The sequence below is a fragment of the Acomys russatus genome, chromosome 9 (assembly GCF_903995435.1).
Source record: "Acomys russatus chromosome 9, mAcoRus1.1, whole genome shotgun sequence".
NCBI lineage: Eukaryota > Metazoa > Chordata > Mammalia > Rodentia > Muridae > Acomys > Acomys russatus.
In genome coordinates this window covers 35,216,223-35,238,636 of record NC_067145.1, presented here as the reverse complement: position 1 = coordinate 35,238,636, position 22,414 = coordinate 35,216,223, and the positions used below count along the sequence as shown (strand labels likewise).

The window sequence follows — 22,414 nt, the reverse complement described above, 5'->3', positions numbered from 1 at the left end:
CCACCCTCTCAAAGGTATATGGTCATGCCACACTGTTTAAGAGGGAAGCAACTGTTTTGAAGATCCAAGCTAAGTTTTAATCTCAGTTGATCTGAAGGGGTTTCCGGCTCAGATATACTGTGATGGTGAGGAAACCCAGCCTCTAGTTCAAGGCTCTCAGGGACGCTAACACCATTTACCAATGTTGGAACTCAAGATCTGATAGCAATTAGTGAAGAGTAGAGGGTTGTGATTGGGCTCCAGATTCTTAGCTCGAAGCACTATGCAGTTCCTCCCACCCTGAACCCCCTTGTACCATGATTATATTTGGAAAAGCTTTGAGGGCAGTGATTACATCTAATTACACTGGTGAAGAGAGGAATCACAGGCTAACGGGAGCTTAGTAAAAGTGGCAAACAAGACAGCATTTGGAATAAGTTGTTCGGCTAGGTGACATTGTTTAGAGTCTCTGCTTACCCTAGAACCCACTCATAGGTCTGTCTGCATCGCTGGGAACTGTCCTGAGAAATGTCAAGATGATCCTTTGAGGTGGGTGTTGCTTCCCCCTGAAGCCATGTGAAGTTGGCACTGAAATGTCCAGGCGTCCGTATCACTGAACCAGGTTCCAGCCTTTGTATGTTGTGTAACATAGCTGGGCTTGGCCGATGGTCCCGTCTCCTGACTGGGAGCAGCTCCCAAAGCTGAGCATTACCTTAAAGGAAGTATTTACAAATCAATGAGTCTAAGATAGACTCAGTGGAAGGAGATCCCCCCCCCACTTGTAAAGGACTGTTATTTTAATTATATTGAAAAGTATAGGACACTTAAAAAAGATTTATTTGTATATTTTAAATTATTTGTAGAGGTGTGTGTACGTATATGCGCACATGAATGTAGTGCCTGTGGTCAGAGGTGAGGGATCTCCTGGAGCCAGCGTGCGGAGAAGGGAACTGTGGTCATCCAAAGAGCAGCAGCTGCTCACTAAGGTTAGACTCCTTAAAGACACTTGGTGCTTGTACAGACACGTGCGTTCATGGGAACATTGTCATGCATTATACACATCTAACTGTATAGCTGACAGTAGCTTCCCTACTGGAGCTAAGAACTTAGGATCAACACCTTTTCAAGTCAGCCAGGGACAGTCTTTTGTGTACTAATTATTCTGTTACTGTAAATGTGGGTGTGCACGCAGTCAATTGCACCAGCAGCAGATCCTGAGCTGATCCTGAAGTGAGGAAGTGGGAGACGGAAAGGCTGGGTGTGATGAGACCTCAGGCTGTGAGTATGTGAGAGACAGCTTGTTTAATTGGGGGGGAACAAAACCTTTGGGGGACTGGGTAGAGGCTGTCAGGGTGAGTGTACACCATTGGCTGGGGCCAGGGTGCTGAGAATGCCTTATTTGCATGAAGAGGAATTCTAGATGCAACTGGACATGACCTTATAAGAGTGAGGAAGTTTAACTTATGACCTGGCTGCCAGGTAATGTGACCACCTCAAGGGTAGCAGAGGTGGGGACTGTAAGGCCATGTGCCCCAGGACATGCAGGACCAGGGCATGAGATTTCCAGGGTTTGGGCATGTCTTAACCCCACTCTTGCTCTGGACACTCCACCTCAGTCCGCAAGGCTCCTCAGCCCCACACATCACTTTTTCTGTAGTACAAGTAATAGCTGCCAGGGTAGGGACGGTCTTCAACTTGGTGGCATTGTCATCTGTGTCACCCAGCCGCAGATGTGAGCTTTCCCTCGAGCAGCAAGCCTTCCTTGGCACCCTTTGTTCTCTCCTTCCTATTTCGTGTGATTTTTCACCTCAGTACCAGGTGAGTTTCCTGTAGTCCTTGGCCTTCTCCCTGACGTCTTTGCCACTGACTCTCCAGCTCCTTCCCCAGATGGGATTCCTGGGTGTAAATAATAGTGGTCCTTGCCTTGTCACAAGTACACCAGGGTGGGTAAGCTGCAGTCTGGGGAGTGGCTCTGTTTCCTGTGGGTGGCCTCCTCCTCCTCCTCTCATCACCGTCAGCTGATGTCCTTCCCTTGCTATTGTATACTGCATTCCTTTTGGAATGCGTGTTAGGATTTTCTGGTTAGGCATTATCCTTTAACCATTCTTATTTCTCCTTCCCATTTCTACTTCTCGAGGTATTTCCATTCTCTTAATGGTATCTGATTTTCCTTCCTCCTGAGTGTTGTGATTGTGGTGTTCAGTGGATAGGAAGTGAGAAGGCGGGGTTAAATATGCTAGTCTGACTATCTTATCCAGAATAAAATGATAAGGAGTCTATTTCCTTTATCATTCCTCATTTTTAAAAAGTAACTTAAAAAAATTTATTTATTATTATGTATACAGTGCATGAACACCTGCAGGGCAGAAGAGGACATCAGATCACATTGTAGAGATGGTCATGAGCCACCATGTGGTTGCTGGGAATTGAACTCAGGACCTTTGGAAGAGCAGGAAGACCGGTCCCTGGAAAAGGTGCTGTGCTATTGTGGGAGCAAGTTGTAGAAAATATACTAGTAAAGTATAAAATAGAAACTATAGACTGAAGTGATACTCCCAAAAGAGACCAAAAATAGTGAGGAAAGGAGGAGTCACTGGGAACATGAAAATGAAGCATATATAAGCATATATAAGGCTGACCAGAGAGGTTGTGTAGGAATATAATTTATTCTTTCTAAGTTAGTTAATAAAGTAAATTATTATGGTAGCAGTTTTCTTCAACCAGCTAGTTCCGCAATGACTGACACAGAGAGACTATGATTTATTATTAAGCTGTAAGCACTATGCTGGGCAGATTATGAACAATTCCAATTCTAGTACTTTAACAAATTTTTTAAGTAAATATTTTTTACATATACATTTATATTATTACACACATATATAACAAACTACCTACAGCAAGAAGAACCACGAAACAATCAGGAATTATATATATGTTACATTCATAGTGTTTTAGCTATTTGTGTTACATTCATAGTGTTTTAGCTATTTGTGTTACATTCATAGTGTTTTGGCTATTTGTGTCAATCATTTGCCAGTCTGATGACTCCTGGGCAGTTCTGCTCCATCATCTGTTTTTATAGCTTCATGCTTATCACCATTTTGCCTTATGGCGACTCGACTCCTCTCTCTTGAGCTTTCTATCCTCCAGTTACTTCTCCTCCAATCTGCTTCTCCTCTGTCCTCTTTCTTAAACCTATGCGCAGGAACCTAAACTTAAAACTCCACCTACCTTTTTCTTATCCAGGTTTCAGTATCTTTATTTAGCCAATCAGTGATAATTGGGGAACATTACATATCATCACATGGTTACAGGAGTTAGTTCAACATTCAACAGTGCCCATGGCAGAGCTGTAACGGATCTCAAGGCACTGAAATCAGCACTTGAAAAAACAATTGGATCTTCCTCCAAAAGGCTGACTAGAAGTGCAGAGGATATGCTTAGCAACAGATCAGGTGGGGCCAGAGTTAAGCATATTACATCCATGTACCATGCTTTTCTATTGTGAAAATAGGATCAGTGTGTCTTTGGTCTTCCTCTTAGCTTGCTTCTACAGCAATCTGAGCAAGTCTCTTAGTCTTTTTGAGACCCAACTTAGGTAAAACTGGGTTCTTGGCTTTGCTGAAGGAAAGATTTCAGGATGAGCCAGTATAAAGAGAGCATTTGTTAAAAGAAATTTTTAGGGCTGGCAAGATAGTCAGTAAAAGTGCCTAATGCACTAGCCTGATGGAACCCAGAATGAAAGGAGAGAATCAACTCTCCAAAGTTGTCCTCTGACCTCTGTGTGTGTGTGTGTGTGTGTGTGTGTGTGTGTGTGTGTGTGTTCACACCTGGGTACCTGTGTATATGAGTGTACACACTTGTACAGTACAGCAACCATCAAGACCCAAGGATCTTAATTCTGCCCCCATAGTGCTGAGGTTACAGATGTGTGCATACTCATGTGTAAGGGTCTGAAAATCACTAAAGAAAAACCCTAGACTTAAATAGTGTGTAAAAACAAAGAGCGTTTATTCTGCAGAAACAGCCTGTGGCAACCCCAAAGGGGAGCTTGGAGGCTCTTTTAAAGATTTCTAGGGGAATTCTATTTGTGGCTACATGACTTAACTGGGATTGGCCTGGTTTACTTATAGTAAATCAAAACTTCCGCAACACAGGGTCTCTCTGTATAGCTGTGGCTGTCCTAGACTCGCTTTGTAGACTAGGCTGGCCTTGAACTTACATAGATCTGCTTGTCTCTACCTCCCTGAGTGGTGGGATTACAGGTGTGGGCCACCACACCAGCTGCATGCTGTGAAAAGTTTTATTTCTGCAGATTGAAGAGGAAGCTAGTTCCTCTAGTTCCCTTAGTATATTTGTCTTAGTTTCTTTTCGATTGTTGTGATAACACACCATGACCAAGGTGACTTTAAAAAACATTTAATTTGGGGCTTATGTTCCACAGGGTTAGAGTCCATGGCAATCATGGTAGGGAGCATGGCAGCAGGCAGGCGTGGTGCTGGAGCAGTAGCTGAGAGCTCATATCTTTTTAAAGATTTATTTATTATGTATACAGTACAGTGCTCTGCCTGACACCTGCATGAAAGAAGAGGGCATTAGATCACATTATAGATGGTTGTGAGCCACCATGTGGTTGCTGGGAATTGAATTCAAGACCTCTGGAAGAGCAGTCAGTACTCTTAACCTCTGAGCCATCTCTCCAGCCCCGAGACTGAGTCTTTTGAAACCTCTTCTAACAAGGCTGCACCTCCTTATCCTTCTCATGCAGTTGTACCAACTGGGAACCAAGTATTCAAATATATGAGCCTGTGAGGTGCATTCTCATTCAAACCAGCACAGTATTTGCCATGTCTTGTAGAAAATAAGGAACAAGTTATTTAGTGTCTAAAGTGCTGTATAATGATATATCCTGTACATTTGAAAAGCTAACTTAAAACATACCATTAAATATGATGACTTCTATTTTCTTAGCATGTTTCTATATTGAAACATAAAGATAGATGTCAGGTATGCATTAGCAACCCTGGACCCATTTGGTGTGTGAACAAAGAGCCTGCACCCTCTGGTGCTTTTGCCCAGGATACCTACACATTAGGATGCCCCCCCCCCTTTTAAAAAGGAATTATAAAATTGATTTTAAAACTATTTCTGTTAATGGTAAATAAACAAACAAACAAACAAACAAACAAAAACTTTGGCACTTAGATTGCTTGTGATTCTAGGAACTTGCGAGGCGTTCCTGACCCTCTTTCCTGACTTGCAGACTCCACTTCCCTTTTCTAATGTCCATAGTGTGGTACCTTGAAACGCATCACCAACATCACCAACTGCTAAACGATCTTGCTTTTTACTTTCATTAAATTAATTAAAGACAAGGTTTCTCTGTATATCCCTGGCTATCCTTGAACTAGGTGTGTCGAACAGCCTGACCTCAAACTCACAGAGATCCTTCTGCCTCTGCCCCCTGATTAATCTGCAGGGATTAAAGGAGTGCACCACCATTGCCTAGCCATCTTGTCTTTTTTAATCTGTTGGTCATGGTTCTTTGTTGAGTATGTTTTGTCTTGTGTTCTTGGATGTCCCTGCCATATGAAGAGCAAAGTGGCAGAAGGACTGCAAGGTTCCAGCTAGCCAGAGCTGTGTAGTCTGTTCGAGGTCATACTTGGCTACGTAGTGAGGTAAATGAGAAAATAAAAGGCCAAACCAAAAAGTGGTGGAGGGATGCAAAGTAGAAGGTAGATAATTGAGGTCTTTGTATTAACTAATAAAGTTATTGTTCTAGGAGTCGTAGAAACAATAGCAGTAACTACAGAGTTACTTATTGCTGTGACTAAACACTGTGGCCAAAAGCAAGCTGGGGAAGAAAGGTTTATTTCACTAAGAGTTCCATATGACAGTTCAGCATCAAAAGCAGCACAGGTCTCAAGCTCAGCAGGAACCTGGAGGCAAGAGCTGATACAGAGGCCAGGAAGGAGTGCAGCGCACGGGCTTGCTGCTTGTAGCTTGTTCATCCTGCTTTTTTATAGAACCCAGGACTTCCACTCTTGAGGTGGCTCCACCAACAATATACTGGGCCCTCCCATATCAATCACTAATTAGGAAAATGTCCTACAGGCCTGCCTACAGTCTGATCTTATGGAGACATTTTCTCAATTTGAAGCTCCCTTCTCTCAGATAACTTTAGGTGATGTAAAACTAGCTAGCACAACTTGTCAACTTGACACTCAGACACAGCACTTTTCAATTAGAACCTCTTTCTCATTTATTCCCCAAGATGGCACATTAATATTAATGTCACAATATAAAACATAGAAACTTGAAAATTCCCATAGTCTTCACAAATTCAAACACATTAAAAATCCAGTCTCTTTAAAACATCCAGCCCTTTAAAAAGCCAAAATGTTTTTTAAAGTTCAGTCTCTCAGTGGTGGGCTCTTGTAAAAATGAAAATTAAATATTTTCTTAGTTCAAGAGGGAAGAACCAGGGCACAGTTACAATCTGAACAAAGAAAACCAAACCCTAGAAGTGTAAAGAACTCAGTGTCCAATACTGGGATTCACTCACAACCTTCTGGGCTTTCCCAAAGGGCTTGAGCTACTTCTGGCTCCATCCTCTGCAGCACACACAGCTTGTCTTCCAGGCTCTGGCAGGTTCTACTCCACTGCTGCTTTTGTGGCCATTCCACGCTGCTGGCATCTCCAAAATGTGAGGGGTCTCTGCTGCAACTGGGCTGCACTTTTATTTAGGGCTCTCCCCCTGTGCCAAGCCTCAACTTCCCTCCATGACTCCTTCAGTCCTAGGACTTCAACTGCTACTGAGGTTGCACCTTCTCCAATGGCCTCTCCTGGCCTCTCTCAGTGCCAAGCCTCAGCTGCTCTCCGTGACCCTTCATGCCTTCAAAACCAGTGCCACCTGGGCTCTCTTACCCATTACCACGTTCAGCTGCCAGCGTGAGGTAACAACCTTGACCGTCTCTGAAACAACTTCTGTGTGCTGCTGACTCTGAGGAAACACTTCCCAGATTTCCCTTCAGTGTCTCACTCACCACTAATTTCTTAGCTCCAGCTGACCAGCATCAATTGTCCTAGTAAAGCAAAGGTTTTATTTTAGTGGCTCTGGTCACAGCTGACTCTTCAGCCCCAGTTGACCAGAACCACAGATCATCAACTCAAAATAACAAATAGCCCTGAGAGAGTCTTTGAGTGACCTTTAAACTTCCCCCTGGAACCTCACCCGCCAGGCCCCATTGCCCACATTGCTCTCAGTATTCTTGTCGTCAAAGCTCCCCCAGTACAGCTCGCTAAGCTTTGAACACTCACTGGCTTTTCCAGCCTAAAGTTCCACAGTCTTTCCACAGTCTTCCAATAAGTGACATGGTCAGGTCTGTCACAGCTGTATCCCATGATCCTGGTACCAACTTGTCTTAATTAGGGTCACTGTTGCTATGACAGAACACCAGGACCAAAAGCAAGTCGTCGAGGAAAGGGTTTATTTGGCAGTGTTCCTGGCTCAGCTGTGCCCTCAGACCCCAGGAGGACTTTTGTATCTCGTGGAAAATGTGAATGGGGTCTAACAGTCTTTCCTGAGATGGCTGCTGCTGTGGTGAGGGAAGCAAACACATCTTCCTGTGGTGAGTACAGGCGATGGGGGGAGTGAGAAGGGCACTGCTTGTTCAGACAGTTTTGGCAACACTGACTCTAGTTGTAAAAGCAAGAGAGTGCTTTGGAGTCAGCTGTGGACTGACTTCCTTGTGGCTCTTCAGCAGGTGCTGCTGCTGTTCCATAGCACAGCTCATCTCCAGGGAGCTGGCTGAGGCCTGGGCCGCGTTGATTGGCCCTGCACAGCACCATGGACTGGCTGGGGCGAAAAGGCGTTGCTTTTGGAAATGTCAGCTCAGATGTCCTCATCCCAGCTTGCCTGAACTCTGGCCCAGCCTGCAGTTCTGTTGCCTGATTTTGGTTACTGAGCTCAGAGGCACAAACCTTCTTCCGTGAGAGGTTTTGCATTTTTATGTTTCTGTCCTGTATCTATTTCAAGAAGTGTTTATATATATTTTTAGCTTCCCCACATCATTTTGGTTTTTCTCTTTGATGCTTCCCTTCTGGTTGCTGTGTTTGGAGTAGAGAGTCCATCAAAGAAGATTTCTTGTGCCATCTTAACACCAAGTCACGGGCTGAGAGAATAACGGAAACAAAGTCAGGTGCTTGGTTTTATACAGAACTAAAATGTAACCACAAGAAAGCCTTTCCGTGTGAGTTCAGTGGCCTCAGCACTATTATGTACGCTCATGCTGAGGCTTGCCGGCCCCCAGAGGTAAGGGAGATGAAGTAGGTGGGGTCTACTAAGTATGCTCAAGTTGTCTAGAAAGATTGTACTTACTCTTTACCCTTTAGAAGGTGAATTTTTAAAAACCCATGTTTTCAGACACCTAATTGCCTGTCCTACCAGGTACTCTGTCTTGAACTTCCATTGTCTGTAGCTGCTTGTGTTGGTACCAAGTGGCTTTGCTTGAAATGCAGGGAGTCATTACCAAAGAGCAAAGATGAAAGTGGTTGTAGCGTTTGTTGTCACTTAGAAGAGGAAAGTGGCTGGCTAGTCAGACACCTCACCACATATCAGTGCCACCGTTCTAGAATCAGGGTGAAGTCCACAGAGCTGGTCAGGAGCAGTTGTCAGTGACCATATCATCACCTGAGTCAAATCACTGTGCTCAGTTGAAGTTTGCTTATTTTATACGTTTGCTGTTTGTTCATGCGCTACATTGGTAAAGAGCAATACTTTCAAAAGTTCTATCGTAACCAAAAGCATTACAAGCGTAGGGCTTCACTGGTTAATGTTAGTGACGCCTAACAGAATAAAAGAGAATTTGAGCCTGTCCTGGGGCTCTCAGCAGTTCTTCAAGTGTGAGAAACAAAGTTAAATTTTAGCTTAATTCTTCCTGGGTTGGTGAGGTGGCTCAGTGGGTAAAGGTATTTGCTGCCAGGCTTGACATCTGGCTTCTGTTTCTGAAACCCACACCGGGGAAGGAGAGAACTGAGTCCTGCAGGTTGTCTTCTGCCCACTGTGCCTTGTGGCGTGTGACTCTCTCTCTCTCTGTGAGACAGACAGACAGAAGACATATAAATTTAAAAGCTCTCTTCCTAAGCAGTTTGATAAACATCTTGGTTTGGGTTTGATGGTTTGGTTCCCCGCTGGCTTGTTTTGCTCCTGTGTTGTGACCTTGCATAACTCAGGCTCCTTTTCTGTCTGGAGATAGTGGGTTAGTGCCTCACTCTGTTCCTTTCCTCCCAGCCTTCCCCACTACCTGCTAAGTAGGTTTCATAGGCATATAAGTCTTGATTTTTCTCATTGGCCACAGTTGCCTGAGAGCGGGGAGCACTGCTACCTTTTCAATGGAAGTGCTTTTGAGTTCTTACTATAAGTAGGCTTCCTACAAGTGTGTTGGCATCTTTCTTGGTTTTACCTATTGTTGAATGATGGACTCCTATTGGAAGCAAAGATGGGAAGAAGGTCACCAGTGACAAAAGCAAGAAGACTCTTCTTCATCTGCTGCTGCTGCTTCTTCTCCTCCTCGCCCCCCCCCCCCCCCCCCCCGAGTGCTAGGATTACAGACGTGCGCCATCACCGCCTGGCTCTCTCTTCTTTTTTAAAAATTAATTAAAATATATATATTTTTTCAGAAACAGAGCTTCTCTGTGAAGTCCTGGCTGTCCTGGAACTGGCTCTATAGACCAGGCTAATCCCGAATTCAGACATCCATCTGCATCTACCTTTGCTTTCTTTCCCAGTGTTGGGATTAAGATGTGTACCACCAAGCCTGGCCAGTTTCTAATATTTTAATTATGTTACGGCTAATCTTGGTTGTCAGTATGTCTTGGAAGAGGGAGCTTCCCTTAGGTTGGTATCTGGGCAAATCTGTGGTACATTTTCTTGATTAACAACTGATGTGTGAGGGACCAGCCCACTTTTGGTGGTGCCACCCCTAGGCAGGTGGTCCTAGTTGTTTAAGAAAACAAGCTGAGCAAATTATGAGGTGCAAACCAGTAAGCAGTATTCTCCTGTTTCAGACTCCTGCCGTGGCCTCCCTTGATGATAGCTGTATCCTGTAACCGAGCTAGACTGTTTCCTCCTGAAGTTGCTTCTGGAAGTGTCTTATCACATCAACCGAGAAGCAAATGAAGACACATTACTAGTGTATCTTTTCAGCACATCTTTCTAATGGACTTAACTGAAAGCCCGTGGTGTTACTGTCAGATGAAGACAAGAATGCAAGAATAGTGGTTTGTCAGTGTTTATGCTGGGGCTTGAGGGTAAGGATGGCACATCTTGAGTTGGTGGGTAGGCTTTTGGTGCTCTGATGGAGGGTGCAAGTAGTGTTTGTGCCGGGGCTACGGGCGAGGATGGCACGACTTGAGTTGGGGAATGGCCTCCTACTGCTGATGGAGGGTCTCTGTTGCTGCTCCAAGCACAAGCACTTGCTGTGGCTAAAAGGAATCAGGCTAGAGAGAAACTCGTTCTCCAAACACTGAGGAACTGTTGGAGAGTGCAAGAAAGCCCTAGAGTTATCTGCTAGATCACATTTCTTTAGGTCTTCACAGTCGGCTGAAGAGACTCCCTCTGCACCTCCAATCTATAGACTCAGCCTCTGCTGAGGATTGAAGTTGTTTGGAAATCACTTGTTAATCTCAGGCCTGTGTTTCTGATTAGCCTACCTCAGGTGAAACAGCACTGATGGAGAAAGCCAGCTCCTCCTACCAGCACTTTCATCAAGCCCTGATGTTTGGGGGAAGGAGCTGTAGTTTTTCTTTTGTATTATTTATTTTTAAGTTTTATGTGCATTGGTGCTTTGCCTGCATATGTATGAGAGTGTTGGAACTGCTAGAACTGGAGTTACAGCTGTGAGCCTTCAAGTAGGTGGCAGGATTTGAACCTTGGTCCTCTGGAAGAGCAACCAGTGCTCTCAAGTGCTGAGCCATCTAGCTCAATTTCTCTATTGCATAAGTCCTTCCTGAGTACGATATACCATTACAATGTTAAGATAATGCTGCAAACACAGGAGCAGAGCCATCAATCTCACAGTAGTGAAGCAACAAAACCTTCCGCTCTGCAAGTTAAGTATACTGATGACTGTCAGCCTGAGAGGAGGAAGAATACTGCGTGTCTGAGGTGTACGGGACATACATGTCTCAATTTTATAGTGGCTGATGGGGTGTGGGGGTGGCATTTCTGACAAGGTCATTGTGGCGATGCTGACTACAGGTAAGGAGTTAACTCCTGTTCAGTGTCCATGAACTGTGTTTTATGGTGTTCTGTGGGAGACTCTTGTTAGGTGCTAAAATTTCATAACAGGAGGGTTTGATTGACTCAATTTACAGGAAATGGGGGGAAATAGTGCTTTTTTGTTTTGTTTTTTATATCATGATACCACTTGAAGAATGGCCCTTATTTAGCCTCTATAGATTTACCTCTGATACTTCTGGTTTGGCAATGTTTCAGACCAAAAGGGAAAGCAAAGTTTGCTTTCTTGGCCCTCAGAAGAGTACTATATGCAGCTGCTTTTGATAATGTCTGATTTATAATTAGCTCTGTTTTAAATATTGACAATCTGTGAGCTACAAAGTCATCTAGCAACACAAACAAATCTAAATTGGGTATGTCTTCTCTCTGCAATGGCTGCAGTAGGCCTGTTAGTTTCTGCACGTTTGTTTAATATGATTGTAACTTCCTACTCTGTGCCCAGTGCTGTGTGTACCTGTGGCTTCCAAAAATATGCTCAGAAAACCGGATGCTTTGGTGAAGATTCAGGTAAAATATGTTTGATTGAATAAAAAACTTGATGAGAATTGGTTTGAGCAGGAAGAGGGTGCCATGTTGCAGTGACCTTCATGTCCTCAGTTTTACAGAGGTGCTGGCCAGCCTTCTCAGGCTTCCTTACTTTTGTTTAAGGAGACTTCTACCATTTGAAGTATCATACGAAGACTATAGTGTCTAAAATGGAAAGAAACCTTTTAAAATGGAAAAGTTTCTCTAAAATCCATTGTCTGAAGCTCAGTTCTTACAGCTTACAGTTTTGTGACACATCTGCTAACAGGAAGAAAGGTGCAAGAACCACAATTGTCCATACTTGTGTCCCTAGGCAGTGCAAACACGCTGCCCTGTCCCTGAGCTCTTTCCCTGCTTTGCAGTGGAGTTGTCAACAGCTGTAGGCTGGAAGCTAGTGTATTCTTATGATTTAAGGTTGTCTCAGTTTTCATTTCTGTTATGATAAATATTCCAAAATGAATCCATATATACCGAAGCTCTTTGTGGTTTCTGGAAAAGCTTAGGAGTATAAAAGGGACCCTGAGAGCAAAACAAGATGAAGAAAAGACAGTATAAGTTAGGCATGGAAGAGAAGAGTTTGTCTTATTCAGGGCTGGAAATAAGAAAGCTCCAAGAAGAACCTCTACTGGCCACAGTGGCTCACCTGCTATCTCCAGACCTGAGGCTGAGGCAGGAGGTTTGCCATGAGTCTGAAGCCAGTCTGGGTTGCAGAGTGGCATTCTGTCTTAGAGAGAGGAAAAGAGAAAAGAGAGAAAAAGGGACATGGGGAGAAGAGAAGAGAAAGATTTCTGATGGGTAACTGGGCTCTGCCTTTCTACCACCTCACTCCGGGTGAGGTTCCTGGCAGAGTCTGATGTGCCTGACATGAGCCATAGTCCCACCCTGACTGTTGGCCAGCCCTGACACGATGGAGCGTGGAGGAGAGGTGGGGGTTGCTAGGAAATGGTATGCCGTCAGCTGCACAGTGTTCTGTATACCGTGAGGCTGGTGCTTCTTTTGAGGGGCATCTCTGACCTGTGCAACTTTCCACATCTAAACAAAGTGGGTTTTAAGTTTTTGAAAGTAAAATAGTGGGTTTTGTCCCTTGTTACTGTAAAAATTTCTTTGATTTACCTTTTTAAATTTCTAAACTGATATGTCCGCAATGCCATTCATGAATTATACACAAAGTGTGTTAGTTTGTCTGTTCTTGGTTGTCAACATGACAACATTTGCAGTTAACTAGGACCGAGGTGACTGGGCTCGCCCGTGAGGGATTTTTAATTAAATAATTTGAAATGGAAAATCCCACTTTTGATTTTTTTGAGCTGGGGTGATCCATCTTTAACCTGGACCATACCTTCTGCTGCCAGCCTATCTAAAGGACATGGAAGGAAGGAGCTTGCTCTCTCTGCCTGCTTGCTCCTCAAAGTCCGGTCCTTTACTGGCATTAGAGCCTACTTCTCCAGGATTCTGACTTCTACTGAAGATGAGAGAGCTGAGAGATCTAGCCTTGGGGACTGAATGACTACTAGGCCCTTGGATCTTCGATTGGTAGACAGCATCATTGGACTAGCTGGACCTCAGCCTATAAGCCATACTAACAAATTCCATATATACATATATGTATATGTGTGTCTGTATGTGTACACACACACACTCATTCTATAAGTTCTGTGCCTCTAGAGAACCCTGATGAATACATAAGAGCATAGACTTTAGAGCCGATTTGGGTTCAGATCTCAGTTTTGGCTCTGCTCTTTCCTAGCAATCACTTCTGGGATTTTACATGGTCTCATTTTGGGTAATGATGTAGTCTCTGTGTTACTATTATTCCTCATAGAGTCACTCTGAGGACTGCGTTCACATGCGTGAGCCACTTGATACATAGCCCAGACCATGATGAGCATGTGCATGTGTATGTTCACGTCACACAGGCAACTAAAAATTGTTTGAATTTTCAATTTTGGAGGTCTTGTCTTACATTTTAAAATTTAAATTATTTGGAAAAGCAGTTTTTGCTATGACATGTAACTTAGAACTGTAAAACTACCAGAGAATTATCATTTGTTTTTTGATATATATTGAGTATTTGTCAGCTATGTTAGGTTCTAGGAAGGCAGAGAATTGATATATAGCAGCAAAAGAAGCTGTAACTGAATGAGTGAGTAAATGCTCAGAGTACCTCACCATAGCCAAGAGAAGACATCAGGGAAACGATGTGGAAGCAGGGAGGGGTCAGCTGTATCCCAGAGCATGCCTGAAGCCTGGCCTGGCCTGGCCGTTCGGGCCGTGCTGGGGAGATGAAAGGGGGATCTGAGAGTGCAGCCTGGACACTTTAGCAAAGAGTTGGTGGGTTTTCCCGCCCTCAGCTGAGCTGGAGTTCTTTCCAAGGAAGCTGTGAAAAGTGTATACTGTGTGTGATTTACATGTACAAAAGTTGTTTTTTATGTTTATGTGGAATGATTTGTAGAGCAGCATATGAGAACTGGGGATACTTATAACAGTCCACGAGGGAGATGGAAGGAATTTGTGAAGTTCCACATTATTTTTTGGGTAGAATTTTGTAGATGGCTTTAATGAGGACAGTGAGAGAAGAGGAGACACTGGATTTAAGTGTTGCAGCTCTGGGGAGAAAGGTTTCCTGGCAGTTGGGAGCCAAGGAATGCCACAAGTCACACTGAACAACAAACCACACATAAGAGATCCACTGGAAGATCATAAGAGCACAGCTTTCTCTGGTTGGGCATGAAGTAACAAAGAACTGAACTGTAGACAGGCCTTATATAGGGTTTCTTGAGGGATGGAGCTTTCCAAGGTGGCCTGGGATTGGTGGGATTTTGTAGCCTGATCTTGGGGCAAGCTCAAGGATTGGTGGGATTCTGTGGCCTGATCTTGGGCTTTTTTTTTTCTCTGTAGGGTGGAGCTTGGCCAGCTGAGTCCCTCAAGGGGATGAAAATGGCTGTTACAGCCATGAGAGAGAGGGGGAGGGGATAGAGGGGGGTGGGAAGAGAAGAGAAAGAGAGTGAGAGAGTGAGAATGTGTGTATTGGCCACTGAGGCCTCAAGGGGCTTGTACCAGGTCTACAATGCTGACCTCTGGCTGCTAAGTGTCATTTGGCTAATGTGTCTATGTCATGCCAGCTACCCTGCCTCAAGGAAGCTCAGGGGCCTGAGGGGTCACTAGGCACTGGACTGGAGGGGCTTCTGGTGTCCAGGGCCACACCCCTTGACCCCCACTCAAAGAGGCACAGGATGCCTGTAGCCTCCTTTTGTGCTTTCTTACATTTACTTCAAGGGCAAGAAGTCAGGCTTAGGAGATTTATTTTCTGTCCTTAATGAGTCCACTACCTAGTACATGTGATGTATTATGTTTTATGAAAATTGTCTTCTTGTGACTGGATTTTACATGTAAGGCAGGACTTTAAATTTTATTTTAACCCATTATTAGCTTATTTGTGTGCTAATGTATGTGTGAGTGTGCCCATATGTGTGGGTGCATACACTCCTTTGAGTACATGTTGATACTCACTGTCTTCCTCTATCTCTTTTTTGAGACAGGGTCTCTCACTGAACCTGGTACACACCTCCTGGGTAGGTTAGTTGGCCAGTGAGCTCTAAGGCTCTGTGTGTGGTGGCAGGCACATGCCAGGAGGCTTGTCCTGAGGGTGCACAGCTCACACTGCTTCAGGAGCTCCAGGCTTCCTAAAGTCTTTAAGCTTAAAGTGATGCATGAGGAATGCACTGCTTTACTTTTTCCCCCCTGAGAGATGAGGAGGAACTGGGCAGGAAATTCATTAGATAGTAATGCATGGAGTGTTTTTACACCAAATATGAGGCCATGTTGCATATAAAGCTTCACGACTTCAGAAGCATTTCTCAGGCGCAGACTGTCCATTAACACCAGTGGATGTTTCGGATTTCTCATCTTTATATATGCTAAGGAACTTCACATTCAGAACATTTAAAAATAGCTCTTAAAGGGATATAAAGCATTATCAGCTGTGCTTCTTGTCCGCAATTAGTGTGTTCTTGAGGAAGTGTAATGACTTTTAGTAATGACATTACTCATGATAAAAGTACAGATGTTAAACTTTGAGCAACAGCTGGATGACACATTTAAAATGACTCTGAGAGAACACCAGCATCTCGAGCAGGCTGTTTTCATCTTTCATAGTCTGCCTTTGCCCTCGGTGGGTCATGTATGTGCTGACAGAAGAGCCTGTCCTAACTGCTCCATCTGTTCCCACTCTGAAGACCTGAAGCATGCTCACCATTTCCTGTGCTGCTTGGCAGGCTGCCGTGAAGAGACGTCGTCGCTGTTCTCAGAGATGGCCCAGGACTCTGCAGACCTTGCTTCTGACTATCAATTTTGGCTGCAGAAGCTTTCTGTATGGGAGCAGGCCTCCTCTAAGGAAACCCAGCAGGACACCTGTCTTCACTTGCCCCAGTTTCAGGAGTTCCTGAGGCGGATGTATGAGATCTTGAAGGAGATGGTAAGTGCCCTGTGACATTAGAGACTCCACCAAGCAAGAATGCTACTGTGGGACTTGTGAGACTGAGTTAATTGAACTTATTGATACATGCTACAGACAGGAGCTGGTTTTATATCTTCTGGTATAGAACAGTACTGTTTTTCTTCTTAGCTATTTGAGACTGCTTGGCTAAGAAAGGCAATTAATTCATTTATTCTTGCAGTGTTTGGAATTAAGTCTAGGACCTTCTGCATGTTAGGCAAGCTTTCTAGCAAAAAAAAAAAAAAAAAAAACTTTATGCTAACCCCAAGCAAATCATTTTTAGATTACAGGGCTTTGTTGCTTGTGGTAGGTAGTAAATGGGGTTTGTCCCTGTGCCCTTCGTTGTAGGACTGTTTGCGCTTCCCTCAGCTTTACACTCAAGTAGGTCCTCCTAAGAGATACTAAGATCTCTTCTAATAAATATTTTAGGAGATACTTTCAAATAATGAATTTTAAGTGTATAATTTATTGCTTATATTCACATTTATCTTCCTACTGACACAAATTGCATATAGTATTGGCCTTCCCGGTCCTCAGATGGAAGAGTATCCTAGCACTAGGAAGCCCAGGAACCACACAGCTCTGAGGGGAAAAGGTATCGCTAATGACAGTGTTACAGCTCTGAGGAAAGGTCTCTAGGACTCGGAAGCCTAGAAGCCACACAGCTCTGAGGTGGGATGGTGTCCCAGTGGAAGAGCATCCTGAGGCTCAGGAGCCCAGGAACCATACAGCTCTGAGAGGAGTCCTCCTCAGCAGAGGTGTTGTAGCTCCCAGGAGAGGGTATCCCCGCTGAGCTGAGGAGCTCAGGTGCCTCGGCCCTGCTCCACTTCTCTTCACTGCTTCTTTTCTTCTTCCAATGAGAGAGCCATATCAGGCAGTAAATCTCTCTTTAAAAGAGATTTACTGCAGGGATGAATCCTGGAGTGGGCTGCCTCTGCCATTTTATATAGAATTTCTTAGGGGTGAAGCTTTCTAAGGCAGATATTTCCAGAGTGGGAACTGGTGGGATTTCAAGTCCTGAGCTTGGGGAGTTTGGGGGATTGGTGGGCTTCCTGCTCAGAGATTGGTGTGTTTTTATGGGAAGCTCAGAGACTGGTCAGTCCTCTTGCTCAGAGATTGGTGGGCTTTGTCTAGACTTTTCACCTCAAATTAGCATACTCTGGGATGAGTCCTATTGAGGGACTGGAGATGACTTTTATGAGTTACAGAGGCTGGGATTGCTGTTAGGACAGAGAGGTTTGGAGGAGAGGCTGGGCTGCTGGAGCTCCTCAGGCAGGGACCTGGCTACTTTCCTGCCTTGAGGGTTTACAAAATTTACAAAAGGAGTCCATGGCAGGGAAGGCTTTCCTGCTGCTGACAGAGTCTGGAGAGGAGGTGGTACCATTGTAGGCAGCTCCCATGACGGCAGTAGGCTGAGGCAGGAAGGGCGCCTGCTCCTGCTGAGGAAGTATTACTGCTCTGACAGGAACTGCCATTTTGAGTGCTCCTGTCTTGTCAGTCTGGGGTGGAAGGAAGGGCTTTGGCAGCCCTGGGGTGGGAATGAGGGACTCTGACAGGCTAGGGCGGGAAGGAGGGGATCTGACAGTCCTGGCAGTACACCACTTAAAGCTTTTGTGGGGGGCTGCTCAGGGACTACACTGAGAGCTCTTGGGTGGGGGAAGTAGGGAAGAGGGACTACATATAGCCTTGGCTGCCCTAAAACTCCCTCTGTAGACCAGGCTGGTCTACCCATAGAGATCCACCTACCTCTGCCTCTTGAGTGCTGGGAGTAAAGGTATGTACTACCGCCTTGCTGGCTAAGAGCCATGTTTTCATGTTATTGTCTATTGGTGCCAACTCAAGCATGGGGGAAACCTTCCCTGTTGTGGACTCCCTTTGTAAACTTTGTAAACCTCAAGGCAGGCAAGTGTCCAGGTCCCTGCCTAGGAGCTCCAACAATCAGGCCCCTCCCTCCAGGCATAATGGCCCTAATGGTCATTTTCTAGTGGCTGTAGCTCTCCCTGAGGAGGGAGAGTGCCCAGACCCTACCCTGCAAGAAAAATTCCACCAGACTCTGATCAGGAAGACTCACTAATCCCTGAACTTTTCCAAGCTCAGGACTTGAAATCCCAGCAATCCTCACCCTGGAGAGGCCGCTGCCACCTTGCCCGCCATCCCCAACATCCTATATAAGCCCTGCCTACTAGTCAGCTCCCTGCTGTGTTTTCTTGGGAACAGAGGCAGCCACCTCTGGACTTGTCCCTCCAAGCCCTGGATTCATCCCTTCCAGTACATTCTTTTATGAAATTTGCTTCCTGGTGTGACTCTCATTGGAAGAAGCTAAGAAGGGAAGAAACAAAGAAGTGAGCTGGGCAGAGGCTCGTGAGCTCCTGAGCTCATTTGGGGGTACCCTTCCCAGGGTGCTGGGACTCTGAAGAAGTGGAGTAGCAAAACAACTTTAAAACTGAGCTGAGGACTTCAGCTCAGCCAAGGATCTCCTCCCTCAGGGCTGCAACACCTCTGCTGAGGAGGCCTCCTCTCCAAGCTGTGTGGTTCCTGGACTTCCATGTCTCAGGATGCCCTTCCATGGGGACACTGTCCCACCTCAGAGCTGTGTGGTTCCTAAGCTCCTCAGTTCCAGGATACCTTCCATCTGAGGAAGAACGCCAACATTAGTGTGTCATAGTTATTTTTAAATTTGAAAATGAAAGTCTAATTGTTATTTAACATAAAAGTACTCTCCTGTAATTCTTTTTGTCTGTTCATCAAAGCAAATGAGAAACTTGAAGAACAGGTTTCTGTAGGTTATTCTGTAGATAATGAGTTCATATGTCCTTAGACATTAGAAGAAAAGGCTGTGTGAACAAGTGGTACTAATTTTTGAAACTTTTTTATGTAAGTTGACATGATTTGGTCTCAGAAAGTGTAGGCCCAGCCCTCATGCTGGGACCACACAAGAAACTTCCTGCTGCAGCATGGGGGGTTCTGGGGGGGGCACAAAGGTCTTTTTTGCCCACAGATGACTGGGGAAACCAGGGACCTCTGCTCTCCCACCCAGATTGCTGAGAGTGGATAGTGTTAATGACCTGGTGATCCTTTGCTATCTGCGTGGCAGGCCTTACCCAAATCCCCAAATGTTTATACTAGACTTGCCCTTTTTAGCTCCCAGTTATAGAAATTAGCCTTAGTGGGGATGTAATATGACTTTATATCCTGCTGACCTCTGTGCTGTCTCAGTCAGAGACCACACTGACTTTAGGCCCTGTAGTTATGGAACCCACTCTCATAGTCACATGTGTGTGCTTTGTAAAGGAGTTTCCGTGTAGTCACACATTAAGTTTTATTGTGCTCCTGGAGTTGGAATGACTGTTTCCTGGAAACCTAGAATGGGGTGACTGTTGCTTGGAAGCTTTTTCCCAGATTGTACTGTGTTTTAAATATGTTGACAATGAACCAGCTGGTATCAGACTGCCCAGGTCTGATTCAGGTTGACGAGGTTTGCCTCCCTGTCTGGACATTGGCAGGGTCCTCTTCATCAGGCTGTTTTGGCTTCCTCATACATGGGCTCAGAATCGTCTTGCTTTCGAACTTTGTAAAATTAAACATATGGGCTTTTCTATGCCCTCGCTAACTCCCAAATAATGACACAGAGACCTATTACCTTTTTTAGTAAACCTCAGGCACTATAGCTGGGCAGATTCTCAGTTAGCCCCACCTAAATTAACCTGACTAATCCTGACACTGGCCTACTTCTCAGCCATACGCCTGGTTACTTGCCATTTTAGTCTCACCCTGACTGCTCCTGCTCCATCCATCTCCTCACGGTGACCTCTCTTATGGCCACTTTTTTTTCTGGCAATTCCCTCATAGCCACCTTCTCTCTCTCTTCTCCACCTGGGACCTCCTCCTGGGATCAAAAGTTTCACTTCAACTTTTCTGCTCAGATACAGGCTTTTCAACTCTTTATTAACCAATCAGACATGATGGACAACAATTTTTACACAACATTGAGACAGAAGATGATTCAACAGTAATGACAATGCCCACATCAGGACTGCAACCAGATCTCTGGGGCATAGAAATCAGCATCTGAATACACAGTGCACAAAACCATCCCCCAAGACCTTCTCCTTTTAGTTCAGTTAAGGCTCTTTCTCTTACATTAATAAACTATATTCAATAAGAACAGTTATGAACACTGTAGTTAAGAATTAAATTCACAATGTCCAGTCCATTTGTATTTGGCAATTTTGGAGAAAGTATTCCACTGTCTATCTGTCTGGTTGAGTCCAGAGTTCTGTATCTAAATCGTTTTCTATCATAACTTGCATTTATCAACTTACAAATATCTTTAGACCTTAAAACGTTTTATTAAATTAAAAAAAACTTAAGCTTAATTGTGAGACTATAACTATCTGGTCTCCACCCCATCAGAGACCTGAGAAGGATAAATATTACCTTAGTAGACAGGAAATGCAGAGCAAGGACCTTCTAAAACTAATAGAGAGACAGCTGACTTCCTGGACTGTCACCCAAAGTTCTTCTGTACCGTTGGGTTGTCTTCAGTCATCTTGTCCACTATATGACAGACTTTTCTGTGAAGCAGGATTATGAAAGACTGCCTGCCTACCTTGTCTTGGCAAAGCTTGGCAGTCAACTTCCCAGCATCCAGTGTGTCCAGTCCTGTCTGCAGTTGAATCAAGGGCAGTTTCTTACCCAGTCTGCCACATTTGATGTCCATCATCATCTTTGCCAGGGGCCAAAAATTCTCACTGTCAAAAAAGCCTTTTATTAATAAAACATCTTTAAATGCCATATTCTGTAGATCTCTGAGGTTTTTGAAGGCCATCTATTGATAGTATATCTGAGTAGGCAAACATTGCTTGTTTCTAATTTCTTACTATTTGTTTAATTTTGAAAATATCTACAGGAGGCTAAATACTACACTTATTTCTGTAATTAAACTGGTACCTAACATGACCACAAGTTTGGTTGACTATTAATTTGCATTTCTTAATTATCCTAAACAGTTTGTAAATAGCAGCCTTCAAGGACCATAACTTTATATGACATTTTAAATGAGTTGAGTAGGTACACTATCATAGTCAAGAGTTGAAACATATATACAGTATGTTGTATCAAGAGTCACCTTACATTTGTATCAATATACAAAGATCCATACCAATGTAAAATTTAAGATTTATTTATTTATTATGTAAACTGTTCTTCCTGCATGTACGCCTGCATACCAGAAGAGGGCACAAGATTTCATTATAGATGGTTGTGAGGCACCATGTGGTTTCTGGGAATTGAACTCAGAACCTTTGGAAGAATAGCCAGTGCTCTTAACCTCTGAGCCATCTCTCCAGTCCAAACAATGCCCTTTAGTTTAAAAGTAGATTCAATAATAGGCCCTTTTCTCCTCTTTTTTCTTTCCATTCCTTCTCCTCCCGTTTCCCCTTAACACTAGATAAAAAAGAAAGGATAAAGGAAAGAAAAAGAAAGAGAAAAAGAGATCCCTGAATACAACCTTCTTTAATTAGTTTCCTCCCTGACCAAGACCATTAACAATTTGCAACCAACCCCCTTTAAATGGCAACAGACATCCATCATCCACTGAACTACCAAATCTCACCCACCCCATTTTTTGGGGAATCGGCTGTCATTTTTTAAAAATTGCTTCCTGCTGCCTGGAGGGCGATGTTCTCTTTGGGGGCCCTAAGAAAATTGGCATAATGGCCATTTCTAAGAGAGCTAGCTGTATCATTTCTTGTCCAGTCTTTGTGTGATGGGAAAGTTCAAGGCTTACCTGAATTCCTGGACGGAACAGTCTTTGAGGTTGGACCATCTTAGATAGCCATTTTGAAGTTGTCTTGGATGCAGGTTTTTGAGGAAACAGTAATGAGGCAGTCTGTGAGGTTGGGTTATCTGAGCTACTTGTTATCTTGGCTCTGGTCCTTTTACTTTGTAAACATAAACTTTTAAAGGTAATATACATTTTTGCATTAACACATGCATGGGATGTGCAGTATACACAATTCAGCTAAGAATGATTCTCTGTTCTTTGTTTGAGCAGATGAAAGGCATCTGCCTTTTTTCTTTCTTCTTCTTTTTTTTTTTTTTTTTTTTTTTTTTTT

The 22,414-nt window shown here is 44.1% G+C and overlaps 1 protein-coding gene across 1 annotated transcript in view; it reads left to right on the top strand.

Moving 5' to 3' along the window:
- Nucleotides 1–22,414, top strand: part of Fancc (FA complementation group C) — a 116,208-nt gene that overhangs the window by 3,372 nt on the left and 90,422 nt on the right. Inside the window, exon 2 of the mRNA XM_051151144.1 lies at nucleotides 16,078–16,277. Coding sequence (XP_051007101.1) covers nucleotides 16,113–16,277 — 165 coding nt within the window. The 5' untranslated portion in view covers nucleotides 16,078–16,112. The remainder of the gene's footprint in view (nucleotides 1–16,077; nucleotides 16,278–22,414) is intronic.